Raw genomic sequence first — 15,021 nt, 5'->3', positions numbered from 1 at the left:
AAAACAAAAAACCTCCCAAGAGACTTAGGATGGTGATAAACATGACACAGGTTAGACACGGGGCTCCCAGCTAGCAGGGTGTGCAATACAGCACAAATATACCACAGCAGAAAACGCTGCAAGCGCGTACCTTGCTGGGTCCTGGTTTCCCTTGGGGGAGGCTGAGTTAGGGAAGTTAGGGACCTGGAGTACACAAAGTTTAACCAAGTCAAAGAGGAGGAGGCCATCAGCTGCACTCCAGCTCTGCCATCTGTTATGGCAAATGAAGCATAGGTGCCCCCGTCTGCCACACTGCCGGTAGGAACTGCCTTCCCGGGGCTCTCACAGCCCAGGGGCTGGGTGCTGCCCCTTCTGCCCTGCACTACACCCCAGCAGACAGCACCCCGCAGCTCAGGGGACGCACTTAGAGGACTATCTGAGTCACCTACCAGTAACAAAAAACCAAAGTGTTTTTCTGTTTGCTATTTAGTGCTACGCTAACCGTGATGGGAACAGCACCTGCACAAGCCTGAGCGCACCGCCAACACTCAGTTCCTGGCAAGAGAGGAAGAGCTCGCCGTCGCTGCGCAGCACATCCCTGCACAGTACGTCCCTGCAGCAAGCCCTGCGAGCACAGAGAGAAGGAAGGCGCCACTGAAGTCACCACCAGAGATGGTAGCTTTGACTTCCCAGAAGCAGTAGCTCTGTTTTGGCAGGTCTAATCTGTAAGTTAAACCATCTTGTTCTTAATCAGAGAGTGAGATTAATGCAGTGAGCTATTTCTCACTAAAAAGAAGCTCATATCCAAGGACTGGGTTTATTGCACCGGCTGAAGGCAGACTCAATGCAGACACCCCGTGCAAGCCCCAAGGCCAGCAAACCTTCTGCTGTAGGTCATCATACAGATGACTGAATCGACTACAGTTAGGCAGGAAACAGATGAGTCCCTGCTGTCAGACAGAGATATGCAACAGCTCCAGGGGTGTGGTGCAGACCTGGATCTCCTACCTGTGGTTTCCCACCAAAAAAAAAGAAGAAAAGACCCTAACAATCACTCACCAAAGCTTTTTCAGTCTTTAGGGGAAGGGAGGGAAGTACATCATACATTAATAGATATTTCTGAGTTCTCAGTAACCTTCCATGGAAGCAGAGAGATGGTTCAATAAACACATTGGCTCTTTGGTGTTGCCAAAATGCTTCTGCAGATCCACCTGTATGATTTTAATATTGTATGCCTTCCCTACCTGTCAGTTTTTTAAATTTATTTTTTAAAATGTGGATTAAAAAAAGCTAGTGGACAGCCCTATTTGGAGAAAAGAGACAGACTTGAATTAGAAAAACATCCAGGTTTAAACAAAAACTGGGAGACATACTACATTTTTACTCTTACTTTTTTAGGTGGTTAGGAAACCAGCACTCCATACAGCACAACATATAACCAAAACTAGCCCTAGTTTTGCAACAGGAAACCAAAACTGACAGCACTTCTTGCATTCTTGAATGTTAATACATAAACGCCGATGATCAAAAGAGTTAAGGCATACATGTGAGAGCACCTCCATGGTACACAATTTCTGCTTGTTGTAAAAAACTGAAATTTGTCTCAAAGGCAATGGTAGGTAAAAGTTGAAAGGAGAACTGTGTTTGAGAAATGCTTATTTATTTCTAAAGATGAATGTTTTAAGGGTTCCATTGCATTCCATATCGGAGAGTCTGAAATATTTATAGACAGAAACCTCTGCATAGAACATGCACTTCGGCAGAAGATTTGAGACCAACCATTTGTCTTTCAGTCACTGGAGGCTAATTCACATTTCTAAGTGAAATGATTTTTGTTTGAAATTCAGCAAGTGTGTCTCGGACCTCAGAGATGGATATCTGGAACAATTCCACAGGAGAAAGCAGGGGAAAACAAGAAACTGTCTGTAAAGTCAGAGCCACAAGGACTCACAGCAGTGACTATTACTGCATGTGCTGCTTCTGAACCCGCAGCAAGCACAGTATTTGAACTTTAGAGAAACCAATAAGCACAAAGTGACTAAAACAGTAAAATGCCATTATGCCTCCTGAGATCAACATTTTTCAGCCAAGATCCTAAACTTAAAGAGATGTTTCATCAAAAGGCACTCAAGTCCATCAATCACAATCTGCTCCTTTTACAGGAGTCCCTGGCAGGCTCCACTCCTGCTTTGAAGTTTTATTTTCCTCCAGCTGCCCTCTTGTGTCTCCATACAGGCTTACAGGCAAGCTGTGCGTGAGGTGGACCCAGCAGGCTCTGAGAAAGACAAATCGTAGTTACCATACTCTTGTCATAACCAAGTTGAGAAAACAGCACTGCATTGCCCTTCTCTTGGAGCCTGCAAGAAATTCTGCCAGCTGCACATTTCTTTACAAGATCCATCAACTGAAGTCACAAAATGTGATGGCTTTCAAGCTCATGTATGTACTTGAAAGTGCACAACAGACATTCTAGCCACAGAATAAACATGACACAGACACACTGCAGTGTCCATCTTCCCAGTTTATTTGTGATCCCCAAAATGATCCAGTGGGGATAGTCACCTTCCCCTCCAGTCTTGGTTAATGTAAAAGAAACAGCAGAAGTCACATTGTACTGGGTCTGACCCTGCAGTTGGGCTCCCTTAAATCAGAGCTGCAGGACACAGCGAGCAGTATTATCCAATCCAACTCTGACATGCTCAGGACTTTGCAAAATCTTGGATTAGCACATCTATAAGTTGTTAAGTCACAACTCTTACTGGGCAAACGAAATCTCTCAAAGCAACATACTCAGTCCCACTAGCATTTCCAGAAGATCATGGAAAACCTATGTGTACTGAGCCAAGTACACCAGGTGCTGCGTTAAATGGGAGAGGGTGGGGGAAGAGGGGAGGACTGTGCCTCAAGCTTAGCTAGTTCCTCTCAACCCAAGAGGGAAACCACTCCCAACTCCAGATTTCTTACCCAATTGCCACAAAACATGCAACAATATAGACTATGCATAAAGGTATCTGCAAAGAGAGCAGTCTCTCCCTGCCCGGAAGTGCTATACCCTATCAGAGTACTTCTATATGCAGAAAGAGCTCCAGGCACTCAGGAGTGTGGAGACAGCAGGTCTAGTTCATACGCCATCTTTGCTGACGGAGGTGGTCTTGCAGCACAGCAATTAGTGACAACTCAGGCAAGTCTGAAGTCCTGCCTGTGGAATCATCAGGCAAATTGGGAGAGACTGCATATAAAAACCAAGACTTACTTATTTCTTTGCCCGTTCCTCACAAGAAAAGAACACCGGGGGGGGAAGGGAGGCATTAATTATGCCTAGGCGTGGTTAAAAATAGGGGTATCCTCAACTGTTGTGTTTCCAGAACAGGGATGTGATATCTGAACATCCTACAGAGTCCAAGCGGTGTGGGAAGATGATGGTTCTAGTCAGTTTTGTGTAAGGCTTGGAGACATTGGTGAGTTCCTAGCCTTTTATAACAGCAATAGGTCTCAGTTTAATGGCTTTCTTGCTGATGCCAGCTGCATGGCAGGTGTTAACCACATCTGTCACATTCTTGTAAGACTCTGGTGCCTGGAGGGGGAAGAGAGAAAAAAAAAAAAGACAAAACTATAAACAACCCAAAGTCACAGGAAGTTAGATGTAGGCTTTTGATATCCCCTCTTCTCTTCACAAAAATACAATCGTATGAATCGAGGGAGTAGAAGTAGGTGAACATATTGACAATCTGGCCACCTTACATATCTAAGAAATCCATGAGACGCTCACCTTTCCAAATAAGTTCTCACCATATTTCAGATGAAATACTAGCTATTTTGGTTTGGTTTTCCCTATATTCTCAGATAATCCAGTCCCCCAGCACGTGAGAATGTCAAGCCGCATTATCTGGCAGGAAGTCATTCCAACTTCCTCCTTACAGACAGCCTTTAAGATTTGTCTTCACTGCCACTTAGTGACAGGAATCAGGGTCAAAATCTAGAGCTTCCCCCTCCAGCATTCTGACAAGGAAGCTGCTCTTAAATAGAGATTTTAATGTGATCACTATGTTTGTACAACACCAACACCCATAAGAGTCTACTTCCAAATAATTAACATGCTTCTATGAGTGAGGCTGTGAACAGAAAAAAACATTCTATCATGTTAATGCAGATGAACTGGAAGTCGTAATGCTCAACGTTTTCTAGCCAGAGTTCTCTTCTTCTTGAGCAAATATAGGAACTCATCTTAAAAGAGGTGGATCTCTCATACACTGCTAATAATCTACATGACAGCTGCAGTGTATAGTAAGTTTAAAGCTGGGAGAACATAATTCAAGAAGAGAAACCATAAAAAATAACTACTTCTGTGATGCTTACGCAGACTTCTCAGGGTTGATAGTATTCATCCCTGTTGCCAGGCTGAAGAGGAAAAAAAACATACCACCCAAAACAGTCATCCCCTTTCAGCAGGGTTTTAGGGAAAGGAAAGACTTCACATTAATTACCAAAAAAATTGGATAGCTCTATCAGAAATCACACAAGCTGTATGTTTACAGTACTAGCGGTCACTTAGTACTGCAAAAAAAAATCAAGTCAGGGAGGGTCATTCAGCCAAAGTGCAGGACTCCCTTTTCCCCTCTCAGATAATGAAATATTAAACTCACTTCTTCCATGACCAGTTTGGGAGAAGCAACACGGATGGCAATGCCCATGTCAGCCAGCTTGTCCAATACATCCTGGAAGTCCAAGTTACGTCGAGATTTGGCTCGAGACAGTGCACGACCCTAGACAGCAGTTTTGTTAGTTTTATTTTTTGGTAGCAGTATGGAAAAACAGAATTCTTTCTTATTAAAGAAAAACATTACATTATAAGTAAACACAGAATGGCTGAGAGCAGAGACCACACTAAGCCACAAAACAAGAAATTAATTTAGGTGGGCTCCTGCAAAAATCACACATCTGGTATGATGGTTAGGAAAGTTCCACGTGTATAACATACTAGTCTGCAAGTGTCTTTTTACCCAAACCACTTGTCAGACAGTCTTCAGGAGTCGGAGTTTTGGTAGAAGATATTTATCTTCCTCAGTCATCCTGTCTCACATGATAAATAATGGCAGGAAATAACTTCGAACTCCTGAGGAGTTTTATATGGACAGCCTTAGCACAGTTAATCTTTCTTGTTAGCTCAGAGATATCTGAATTTGGTAAAAGGAGCTCATTCTCACATCTTCATCCTAACACTTGCCCTGTAAAAGCAGCACCCCCTAAATTTTCTGCAGGAGCAGTGAAAACTTTTCAGTAAGGGACAAAGAGGACTTCCAGCCTGCAGTCCTCCTGGGCTGGGACTACTGTGGCAAGGCTACTCTCTACTTGTATGACCAACAGATGAATCACACACTGGATGAGCCCTGAACAACCTTGTTCTCTGGATGACAGTCCCATTCCAATCCCTTCCTGAAATAACTGTTTAACTTACAGCTCCGTGGCAAGTAGTTCCAAAGGTCTCAGTCATGCCTTGCTCTGTGCCAGTAAGAACGTAGCTACAGGTACCCATAGTCCCACCGATCAAAACGGGCTGTCCAGTCAGCTGTGGATGCAAAGTATTAATTCACAAGGAAAAGTCTAAAACACTCATTCTTAATAAAAGTCTGAGAGGAACCATTATCTCCAGAAAAAGAGGTCACGTTCACATTCCTTCAGAGCATCCCTGCTTGCCTGGTGGAATCACAGAACCATAGAATGGGTTGGAAGGGACCTCAAAGATCATCTAGTTCCAACCCCCCTGCCATGGGAAGGGACACCCTCCACTAGATCAGGTTGGCCAAAGCCCCATCCAACCTGGCCTTGAATACTTCCAGGGAGAGGGCATCCACTGGAGAACTAAGTGCACTGAAAGATGCAGACCAGCAGATCAAAAGACTTGTGTCCAACAGACAGACAAGGCAAATCACTGAAGCCTGTCCTAGGTATGAAACACTTGATCTTCCAACCATCATGGGTGTGGAGCAGAAGAGGGAGCTCAGTGTCCCAAAGATGTAACACACAGACAAGCTGAATATTGCCATCCCACTAGGGTTCCAGTGCTCTTACCTCAAAAAAGAAACTCACAGCATTTAGATCTCTGATCACCCTAAAATTGTCTGATTCATCCAGAATTGTCTTCTGATTTCCTTCTCCCACAGCTAAACTTACTTGATAATCGACAGCAATAAGAGGATGATGAGGAGGGAAGGCCCTGGTTGATCCCTTTCTGTGCACCAGCAGAGTCCGCTCCTTTCCGTCCACTACATGTTGCTCCACTTTGGCAATGTTGTGAGACACATCATAGATAACATGCATATCAAGGTCATCTGGGGTTGTGTTGAAGACTTTGGCAAAGGCCTAAAAAGACAGCAAATCAGAATGTTAAATATAAGAAGGTAACGCTGTGTATGTGTGGGAGATTTAAAATCTTTTTAGTAATTAAAAGGAACAAATTTGCTTGAAAGTGTTTCCTACTGGTAAGTCAGTGACGTAAATGCTTGGCATGGCAGGTAAGAAACTTCAGTCAAATTCACGCACAATGGAATTGAATAAAACAGCTCTGGGTGTGACAGAATTGGACTGTCTAGATTGTTTATCTGCCCATTGGCAGCTTTAATGCTGGAATTCAGTCAGACATCAGCTAGGCAAATTCTTGCAACTCTGAAAAGATGGCTTCAGCAGTGTAAAAACAATTTTCCTGTATACACTTCTTCCAGTTCAATGCATTTTCAAAAATATTGCCTAAGTGGCTTCTCCAAGTACAATCCAGTGATGTTGTGAGGTTTTAGATGGATTGCCATGACTGCAGCTTTGCATAAGTCTCTCCAGAAAACAGTTTAAGAAGCACCAAAAAAGAAAGTTATGCTAAATACTGCAGCTACTCTGTGTTCCATATGTCTGGGATAAAGCTGGAGATGCGTACCAAAATATTTGCATCAGAGACAACTCTGCTCCTACCTGTCTTGTTAGAAAAGTCATAGAAGAGCGGTTGACCCACGCATAGTTTCCAGCAGCTGCCATTCCCTTCAAGTAATCCTGTCCCTCTGCGGAGGCAATCCTGGCACAAGCCAGCTGGCGATCATTCACTATGATTTTGTCCCTTTTCATAGCTTTTTCCATAGCCACCAATGCATCTGGGAAATAAAAACAGTAAGGCTAAGTGACTTCTTAATTTTGTTTCACTCTGTGATATTAACATGGGAGTCTATAATTTATATTATGAACTCATCTGTCCAGTGGTCAAACCTATGGCTTCTTCTCAAATGCAAAAGCAAATCTGTGGCAGAACGTTATCAATTGTTTGCAAACAGACAACCCCTGCCAAGGCAACTCAGAACAGACTCAGCAATTGTGCTGCAAGAAATGCTCATTGGTGCTGGAGTTTACTGTCAATAACAAGACCATACTGAGGAGTTTGCTTCACTCCAGGTACCTATGTCAGCCAGATCATACCTGTGGCAACCTGGTGGCCCAGGCCTCTGCTGCCACTGTGGATCATCACGCACACCTGCCCTTTGTGGTCAATGCCCATCTTCCTGGCAGCATATTCGTTGTAAATGTCATCCACAACCTGGATCTCGGCGTAATGATTTCCGGCTCCCAGGGTCCCCAGCTGCCAATCACAACACACTGATCAGACAGTGCTAGTAAACCAGCCTCTGGGAGCACAGGGGAGAGCTATGGGAATATGGGCAACAGAGAGAATTGCTGCAGCACGGTTTTGGTTTTAGAAAAGCTTTTCCAGAGGAAAAAAACCCCACAAAACCATATAAACTGAAAGGAAGTAGAACACAGTAGCATCATCGCTGTCCTCTTTGTTCAGATTTATAATTATTTTTACTGTTGGAACAAGACTGCAATTAAACAAAAGGACGAGGATCTACAGACTCTGCTGCCACTTTTTTCCAACTTACTTTGGCCTAGTTGAAACATGGGAAGAGTACAGACTATTGAGAATTCATCTTCCATTTGTAAAGGCAAAGCAGACATAGAATCATAGAATGGGTTGGGTTGGAAGGGACCTTAAAGATCATCTAGTTCCAACCCCCCTGCCATGGGCAGGGACACCCTCCATTAGACCACGTTGCCCAAAGCCCCATCCAACCTGGCCTTAAACGCTTCCAGGGAAGGGAAAAGATATACAGTCTTATACTTGGTTATAACTCCACAAGGAAGTTACAACATCCTGTTAATAAGTACTTAGAACCTTTCAGTAGACTAAAGCAAGATATTCCATTTCCAAGCCCAAATTGTTTCAATTCCAAAACAGATGATCACTTATTTGCAAGGCAAATGCGAAAATTGAGGACGTAAGATTATTATGAGGTTAAAATGCTATAATCTTGCAGCACCACAATTCATAGAAGTCAGATAAAAGAGAGCTTGACAAATGGTAGCACTAGTATAGCCATCTCACAAGTGTTCCACCCAGAGCAATGAGACACTATGTATAGAAATTAAGTCCAATCCTTGAAAGTTATGAGCTAGTTTATTTACTATGACATCCTTCCTTGCCCTGCTATTAATTTGATAAGCAAACAAGGAGAAAAGCTGCAGAATAACTTGCCTGTCTCTTAAAAACAAAACCACATCTGGATGGGGAAATGCCACCAAACATGAAATCTAGTACCAGGTGTTAATTGATGAAAAACTGATGGCCCCAGGGACCTTGGGTATGCCCAGTATCTTTCCCTCTGTTACAGAAATTATTCAGAAATGGCCCCACCATTTCACCTTTCCCCCTGCCCAGAAATGCTAGGCAGAGTTTCAAGAAAAGACACAAAATTAGAGAACTACCCACTAATTGTTACATTCGAACCCTAGGAGCACTCTCAGCCCTCCCGACACATAACATTACCTGAGGCAGGCCCCTCTTCTTTGCTCTTGAGGAAACCTTGTTGGGGTCAGCCTGCAGCATTCTTCCATATTCCTCACAGTGCTCCTTGTCCTCTGCCCAGGCATAGCCTTCCCGGAGAGACCAGTCCACACCCATCTCTAGTGCCTCTTCCAAATCCCTGCAATTATCGAACACCTACATAAGGTGATTATCCTTGGAAATACTTGTAACTCCACTGGATATGGCCGTGAGCAACCTGATATAACTTTGTTGTTAGACCTACCTTCAGAGTTAGCCCTCCTTCATGCAAGGAGTTCGACGAGATGACCTCAAGAGATCCAATCCAACCTACATTATTCTACGATTTTATGATCAGCCCCCAACTCCCCTAGCAAGGAGTCCAACTTCTTAATACTTCATGAAAATCAAGCTCTACAAATGTATGAACTTTAGATAGGTCAGTACTTTTTCCTCTTTGTTGTGTGGGGAATATCCTATTTTCTCTCTCATCCCTTTCAAAAAAATACCCTTATGTTCATGGAGGTTTTCTATCAGAAGAAATAAGAACCTTTCAAGAACTTTTAGTTATTTCAGGGTTTTAAATGGGGGAAGAAACAGCTGACTTTGTGCATTTATGATTATGCCAGTCCTCCTGGTGAAGCACATATGCAGAAAGAATGGAAAGAGGTTTAGAATTACTTTTTCTCTCTTAAAGTCTCTCAGTGATGAATCTTTCATCCAAATAAACACCAGAGATGTCCCCTCTAGTGATGTCTGCACAAAGTCTCTTACTTGGCACTCATGGGGATGACACCTTTGGAGCCGACACCAACAGGAATGTGGTCAAACATAGCCTGGGCGAGCTGCTCCTTCACAGGCTGCACATCACTTTCATCCAAATTTGTACGTAGTAAGCGGACACCACAGTTAATGTCAAATCCGACACCACCTAGAAGTGTAGAAAAAGCCATGGAGTTAATAAAGAGAGTGCTGAGCTGATGGTGAGCACTTTCTGAATATTCATCTTAAATCAGTGTCCCTGCTGACAGGGAGTACAGACTGAATGCTGTCATCTTACACCTTCTTTCTGACTCAATACTGGGAAAAAAGCAGAACTGCATTAAGTTTCATTTTAATAGATTTACATGAAGTCTCAGATTTCAAGACAGCCAAAAATGCAGTCTTGCAGAGAAAAACTTGAAAATTCTTAAAAAAACCTGCCAAATAAACAGGTTTTCAGTCTTGAACATATGCTCTACAGACATAGCTGTACAATTGCCTAGAGAGCTCTGTGTTTACAAAGTCGCTCCAGCCAAACTGTCCAAAATATACTGTCCACAGAAAGTAGAGAGGATGTTCCTGTTCTTCTGCCTAAGGTCAGAAGAAAAGTGACAGATCTTAGCATGGCTCCCTGATCTAAGATGTACTCAAAAGCAAGTCCCTGAAACCAGGTCCTTTTTGAATCCACACTGGAATAAATAATAACTGGCTATAGCACCTGATAAATACTTATAAGGAATATTAAACTTCAGTGCTCAATGTTTCACTTAACTCTTAATATTTCATAAAAATAAATGCTGCAGGGCAAGGCCTCGTGTGAAAGCCCTTTACTAGTGAAGGTTCTGGTATTAACTAGTGTCAGAGGGGGGATACCAGACCAAGACATCTTGAGTCAATCAGTAACACTGGAACTGCCTACAGAAAACCTGAAACATGAATAACAGGTACAACCACAAAAGCATCTCCACACTTGAGTAAGTAAAGACCCAGGTGTTTATTAAAAAGACAGAAATAATTTAAGGTCACATTTTTAGTAAAGTATAGGAAGAGTCTCAAAAGGTGTTTTCAAACATTGCTCAAAGAAAAGAGTCAATTCTTTATCAGCCTGGCAAAACCCACGTTCAAAGTCTTGTGCTCTCCCTTCAAAACTGAAGGATATCACAAGCCCAAGTCAAAAACACAAGGGCAATTCTCTCTGTACTGTTTAGATGTTTTCAGTGTAACCACCTGCTCCATAAAGAATAATGATTCTGAGTGCAAGATTTAAGCACCTTTTAACTCCCTATAATTCACATATTTTTTGCTTTGGTTCTGCATATAAAGTACTGTAAAGACCTGCCATTTCAAAAAGTGTTTTTATGCCACTACAAACATTTCTCCGGGCAGGTTAAGTCAGTCACAAAGTACCCTTACCTGGTGACACCACTGCTTCAGGATCATTCATATCAAAGGCAGCCATGTTGCCAATGGCAAACCCATAGCCAGAATGGACATCTGGAAGGCCTATTGATCTCTTGAAGAGAAAAAAGGAAATTTTAAAGTTTTATGAAACTCTGTGCTGCACAGAGTCGCCTTGGTTATGCTTTGCCTTGTGGCAGCAGTAGTCACATTTACAAACAAATATACCAAAAAAAGAATGGATGTTCAGATGAAAATGGAGTACACATATCAATTCAGGTAAACTCCTACAGCCACTGGAGTGACAAAGAAAGCACAGAACAGCTGATCTCACTCTGAAGCAAATGCCCAGTGGTTACTCAGCTGAGTAGCCCCCTTGGCTCCATTGACCACATCTCAAGAAAACTTAAGAGGAGCTTAAACAGCTAAATGTAGGAATTGTGATGTCAAACTCAATTCTAATCTAGCTTTTACTTGGACTCAAGTCCTTGCATTCAAAACTTGGGCAGGCAATAGCTTATGAGCAGGGTAAAGCAGAGACATAAGAATGAAGATGAGTTCATCTTTACCAAGTTCCATCTAGGAACATCTGCAATACTTAAATACTGTAAATGTAACAAGGGAAGAGTTCAGTGCTACAGAATGGAATCATAAAACAGCACGAATTTTCTCTTCTTAGCTGTGTCATCAAACACTGACCAAAGACTGCACCCTGTAGGCAGGAAAAAGGCATCTTTTTAGGATGATAACTTGATAGGATAGGAGCTGTCTCATTTTAATTTATAAAATAATATCTTCTATTGAAAATTTTTATATTACTACTATTTAAAGAAAGTAAGCCTGTGCTTTTACACAGCTCCACAAATTCAAGGTATATTTAGTCTGGCAAGTTTATATTAGGACACCACCATAATCTACTTAACCAAAAAAGCAAGCCCCAAACACCCAGAAAACTGTCAGAAATCAGACAGTGTGTGTTAAACTGTTATCACACATTAAAAACAACAGTACTTTTCAGTGGGATTGTGTGCTGCTTCTGCCTCCACCTGCCAACACCAAGAAATCTCTTGGTTTGGGAAAAAAAAAAAAAAGTAGTGAAGATTTGAATAGATAGATGATTATAACATCACTCCTATGAACTACCAGCCAAAATTGCGATTTTAACAGGCTGCTACTATTCTACCTTACTCCCTTTTTGATTGATCACTAAGGCATTTTAACAGCATGACGGGCTGCCTTTTACTGCAGCCAGAAATTCAAAACTCTTGCCAAGTCACCATGACAAACAATTAAAAAAGACAATTCCATTACTTGTTACTTATTAATATATGCAATATTAAACATGAAAAAGATCATTTCCACATTGTACTCAGAGCTTCTTGAAAAGTGATTTAGTCTAGCATTTCCCTCCTGCATCATCATATCTGATGCTTCGCTTCCAAAAATGCAAAGGGCAAGAGAAAGAAGCGTTGAATGCACGGGAAGGCTCACTACCAGCATTAGAGCAGCAACAATAATACAGACAACAATATCGCCTCTGGCTCTCTCCTCACTTCTCCATGCATTCCAGGTCAGCAGAGGCAACTCAATAAACAACAGAGAGACAATATGAGCAGTGGGGGAAAGGTGGCTCAAGCAAACACAAACAGCATAAAACAATGCTAAAAAAGCCTCATGTCAAACGCAGTCAATGAAGTAAGTGGATACTTCCCTTTCTGACAACTTAGTTTTACAGCCTACAACTTTGATCCATACCCCTTCTCACAAGGAAGTTCCCATTATGGATGGCAATAATCACTGGCAAACAGGAAGAGAAAAAGAGCTATTCTTTATAGGAGTTACTCACATGAACAATGCCAGGTAATGCAGCCACATTCCCAATCTGTTTCATAGCAGGCAAAAAGCCACCTGCACCTGAAAAAGAGAAAAAAAAAATTAACCAAGCTGATAATTTACCAGTAATCACAATAAAGCACTTTCTAAAGAGGTTGCTCTAAACACTGGCAACTCGGAAGTCAGTCACCAACAAGTATTCTAATCTGGTATAAAGCGCCTAGCATTATGCACAATCTGCAGTTTCATTAAATGAGGTATTATGCTAAAGTCCTCCTTCTGCTGTGTTAGTACCAATGCAGACCGATCTACGCTAACAACAGAAGAGTGTTGCCACCAGCCCTGCTGTCAGATCTGGATCCAGCCCTGTGGTCCAGCCCCACACTGAACAGACAAGCCTGGGCTACAGCCCCCACCAAAGTAAACTCTGAGAGCAGGCATCCAGGGAATGCTCCGGAGCGCAGAGGGCAGCGGCAAGGCTGTGCCCACCCATCAGATCTGGGCACAGGACATGTTACAGCTGCAGGAGACACCGCTGTGCTGCACACCAGGCCGCAGCGGGTGGCAAGGCGAGAAAACTCGTTTGCTGCCTCTCCAGACCCGCCAGCCGGGACACGCACCGGGCCTGCCCCCACTGTCCCTGCTACACCCAGATCCCTTCAGGGCCCACGGACACCGTGGTGTGTACCCAGGGGCTCAGTGAGGGCTTCGAGATCACGGCAAGGAGCGTGCGAGGACACCCCCGGGTCAGAGGGCCCCCACCCCGCTCCTCCCCACCGCACGCACCTCCGCCGCGGCAGGCGTTGCGCAGCTCCTCAAACATCAGCTTCTCCAGCGGGTCGTTCACGTAGAAAACGCCCTCCACCTGCGGGAAGAGCTGTCAGGGAGGGCGGCCAGCACCGGGCCCCAGGGTGGGCCGTCCCTCAGCCCCCGGGCACCCAAGGGCTCCTGGTTGAGCCCAGCCCCCCTCCCTCCCCCCCACGCACGTGCATGTTCGGCACGAAGCCCTTCTTGATCCGCCAGCAGTTCTTGTCGATCTTGTCCAGGTACTGCAGCTCATCGTTGTAGCTGCGGCTCATGGCGGCGGCGCTCCCGGTCGGCGGCTCCGCCTCAGCGCGGCCACCAACACCCGGCCAACGGCAGGAACAGACGGCGGTCGCCGAGGGTCACGCCGATTCAGCCGCGGCAGGCAGCCGACAGGAGCCGCCGAGGGTCAAACTTCGTCCGCGAAGCGGGGAGCTGGCGACTGCCGGCGCCCCCTGGCGTCCCGCCGCGGGGTGGCCTTTACCCGGGAGAGGCGCTGCGGCAGCCCCTGGCTGCTGGCGGCCTGGCTGCGGCCGACGCGTGAGCGGAGGCTGCTCGCTTCCTTCAGCTCCGAGGCTGCTCAGAGGCCCTCGCTTCCCACTCGGCTTGCTTACGCCCTGTCGCACCCTCACCCCTACGTCAGGCCGCGCAGGCCACGGTGCCATGAGGCCTGGACATGCTCCAGCCTGGCGGAGATGCGGGGTCGCGCTCCCTGGCTGGCCCGCGGTTAAGCCCTGTGCCAGGGCTGTTTCCCACAGCAGTGGAGTGGCTGAGGCAGCCTGGGCGAGACGCCCGGTACCCATGGGGCGAAGGTGTGAAGGGGAGCACAGGCCTGGGCCGTGCTGGGGTGAAGGAACCCAGGTTTGTGCGTGGCCACCTCCTCCCTCACACCACATACAGCTTTTGGGCTGGCTTTGCAGAAGAAACAAGGGGTTTTTCGCATGCCTGTGGCTAACAAAAGCTGTGTGATTGTGTGCCATCCCCATGGGGCAGGGCAGTTTCAGCCTGCAGTGTGTTGAGGTACCACTCCGCTGCAGGTGGATGGGTAGAGTTTGCTCAGCTGCACCAGTCAGGCAAAAGCTGCCTGCGCCCTGTCATCAATTGCGTCACTCAGCACGAGGAAAACAGTTTTCCTCAAAACCAGGCTTTTTGAGGTTCAGTCTGGGCTTGAAAAGGGCTCCTGTTGAGGAGTGAGAAGCATGGGGATGGCTGGGGTCTGGGCATCACACCAGGTGGTTGGGGCTTTGCACGGGGGTGGTTTGGGGCTCACGGAAGCAGAACAGAGCTGGCTGTAGCATCCCAAACTTTGTTTCTCCTCTGTTGGTGCAAGTTTGGGAGGCCTGAATCAGCTTCCCATCCAGGTTAGGCCAAAGAGCAAGCACTTAAGC

At 45.0% G+C, this 15,021-nt stretch overlaps 1 protein-coding gene across 1 annotated transcript; it reads right to left on the bottom strand.

Annotated features, from left to right (window-relative positions):
- Positions 1-2,485: 2,485 nt before the first annotated feature.
- Positions 2,486-14,057, bottom strand: RTCB (RNA 2',3'-cyclic phosphate and 5'-OH ligase). The gene is made up of 12 exons (XM_075753901.1): positions 13,816-14,057; positions 13,616-13,694; positions 12,843-12,910; positions 11,012-11,111; positions 9,611-9,767; positions 8,840-8,996; positions 7,435-7,594; positions 6,940-7,115; positions 6,151-6,339; positions 5,435-5,545; positions 4,623-4,742; positions 2,486-3,553 (listed from the first exon to the last, which is right to left on the bottom strand). Exons 1-12 carry the CDS (start codon positions 13,906-13,908, stop codon positions 3,446-3,448), a joined length of 1,518 nt encoding a protein of 505 aa, XP_075610016.1. The 5' UTR covers positions 13,909-14,057; the 3' UTR covers positions 2,486-3,445.
- Positions 14,058-15,021: the final 964 nt, after the last annotated feature.

Source organism: Balearica regulorum, chromosome 1 (genome assembly GCF_011004875.1).
Source record: "Balearica regulorum gibbericeps isolate bBalReg1 chromosome 1, bBalReg1.pri, whole genome shotgun sequence".
Lineage (NCBI taxonomy): Eukaryota > Metazoa > Chordata > Aves > Gruiformes > Gruidae > Balearica > Balearica regulorum.
Note: the sequence above shows the minus strand (reverse complement) of the source record. Positions and strands in the feature narration are given on the sequence as shown.

Excerpts from the sequence above, each read along its gene's own strand:
- RTCB (XM_075753901.1), bottom strand. The coding sequence starts at position 13,908 with ATGAGCCGCAGCTACAACGATGAGCTGCAGTACCTGGACAAGATCGAC. Across the intron at positions 13,695-13,815 it reads GCTTCGTGCCGAACATGCAC|GTGGAGGGCGTTTTCTACGT; the intron begins GTGCGTGGGGGG and ends CTCTTCCCGCAG. Across the intron at positions 7,116-7,434 it reads GGGCCACCAGGTTGCCACAG|ATGCATTGGTGGCTATGGAA; the intron begins GTATGATCTGGC and ends TTTATTTCCCAG.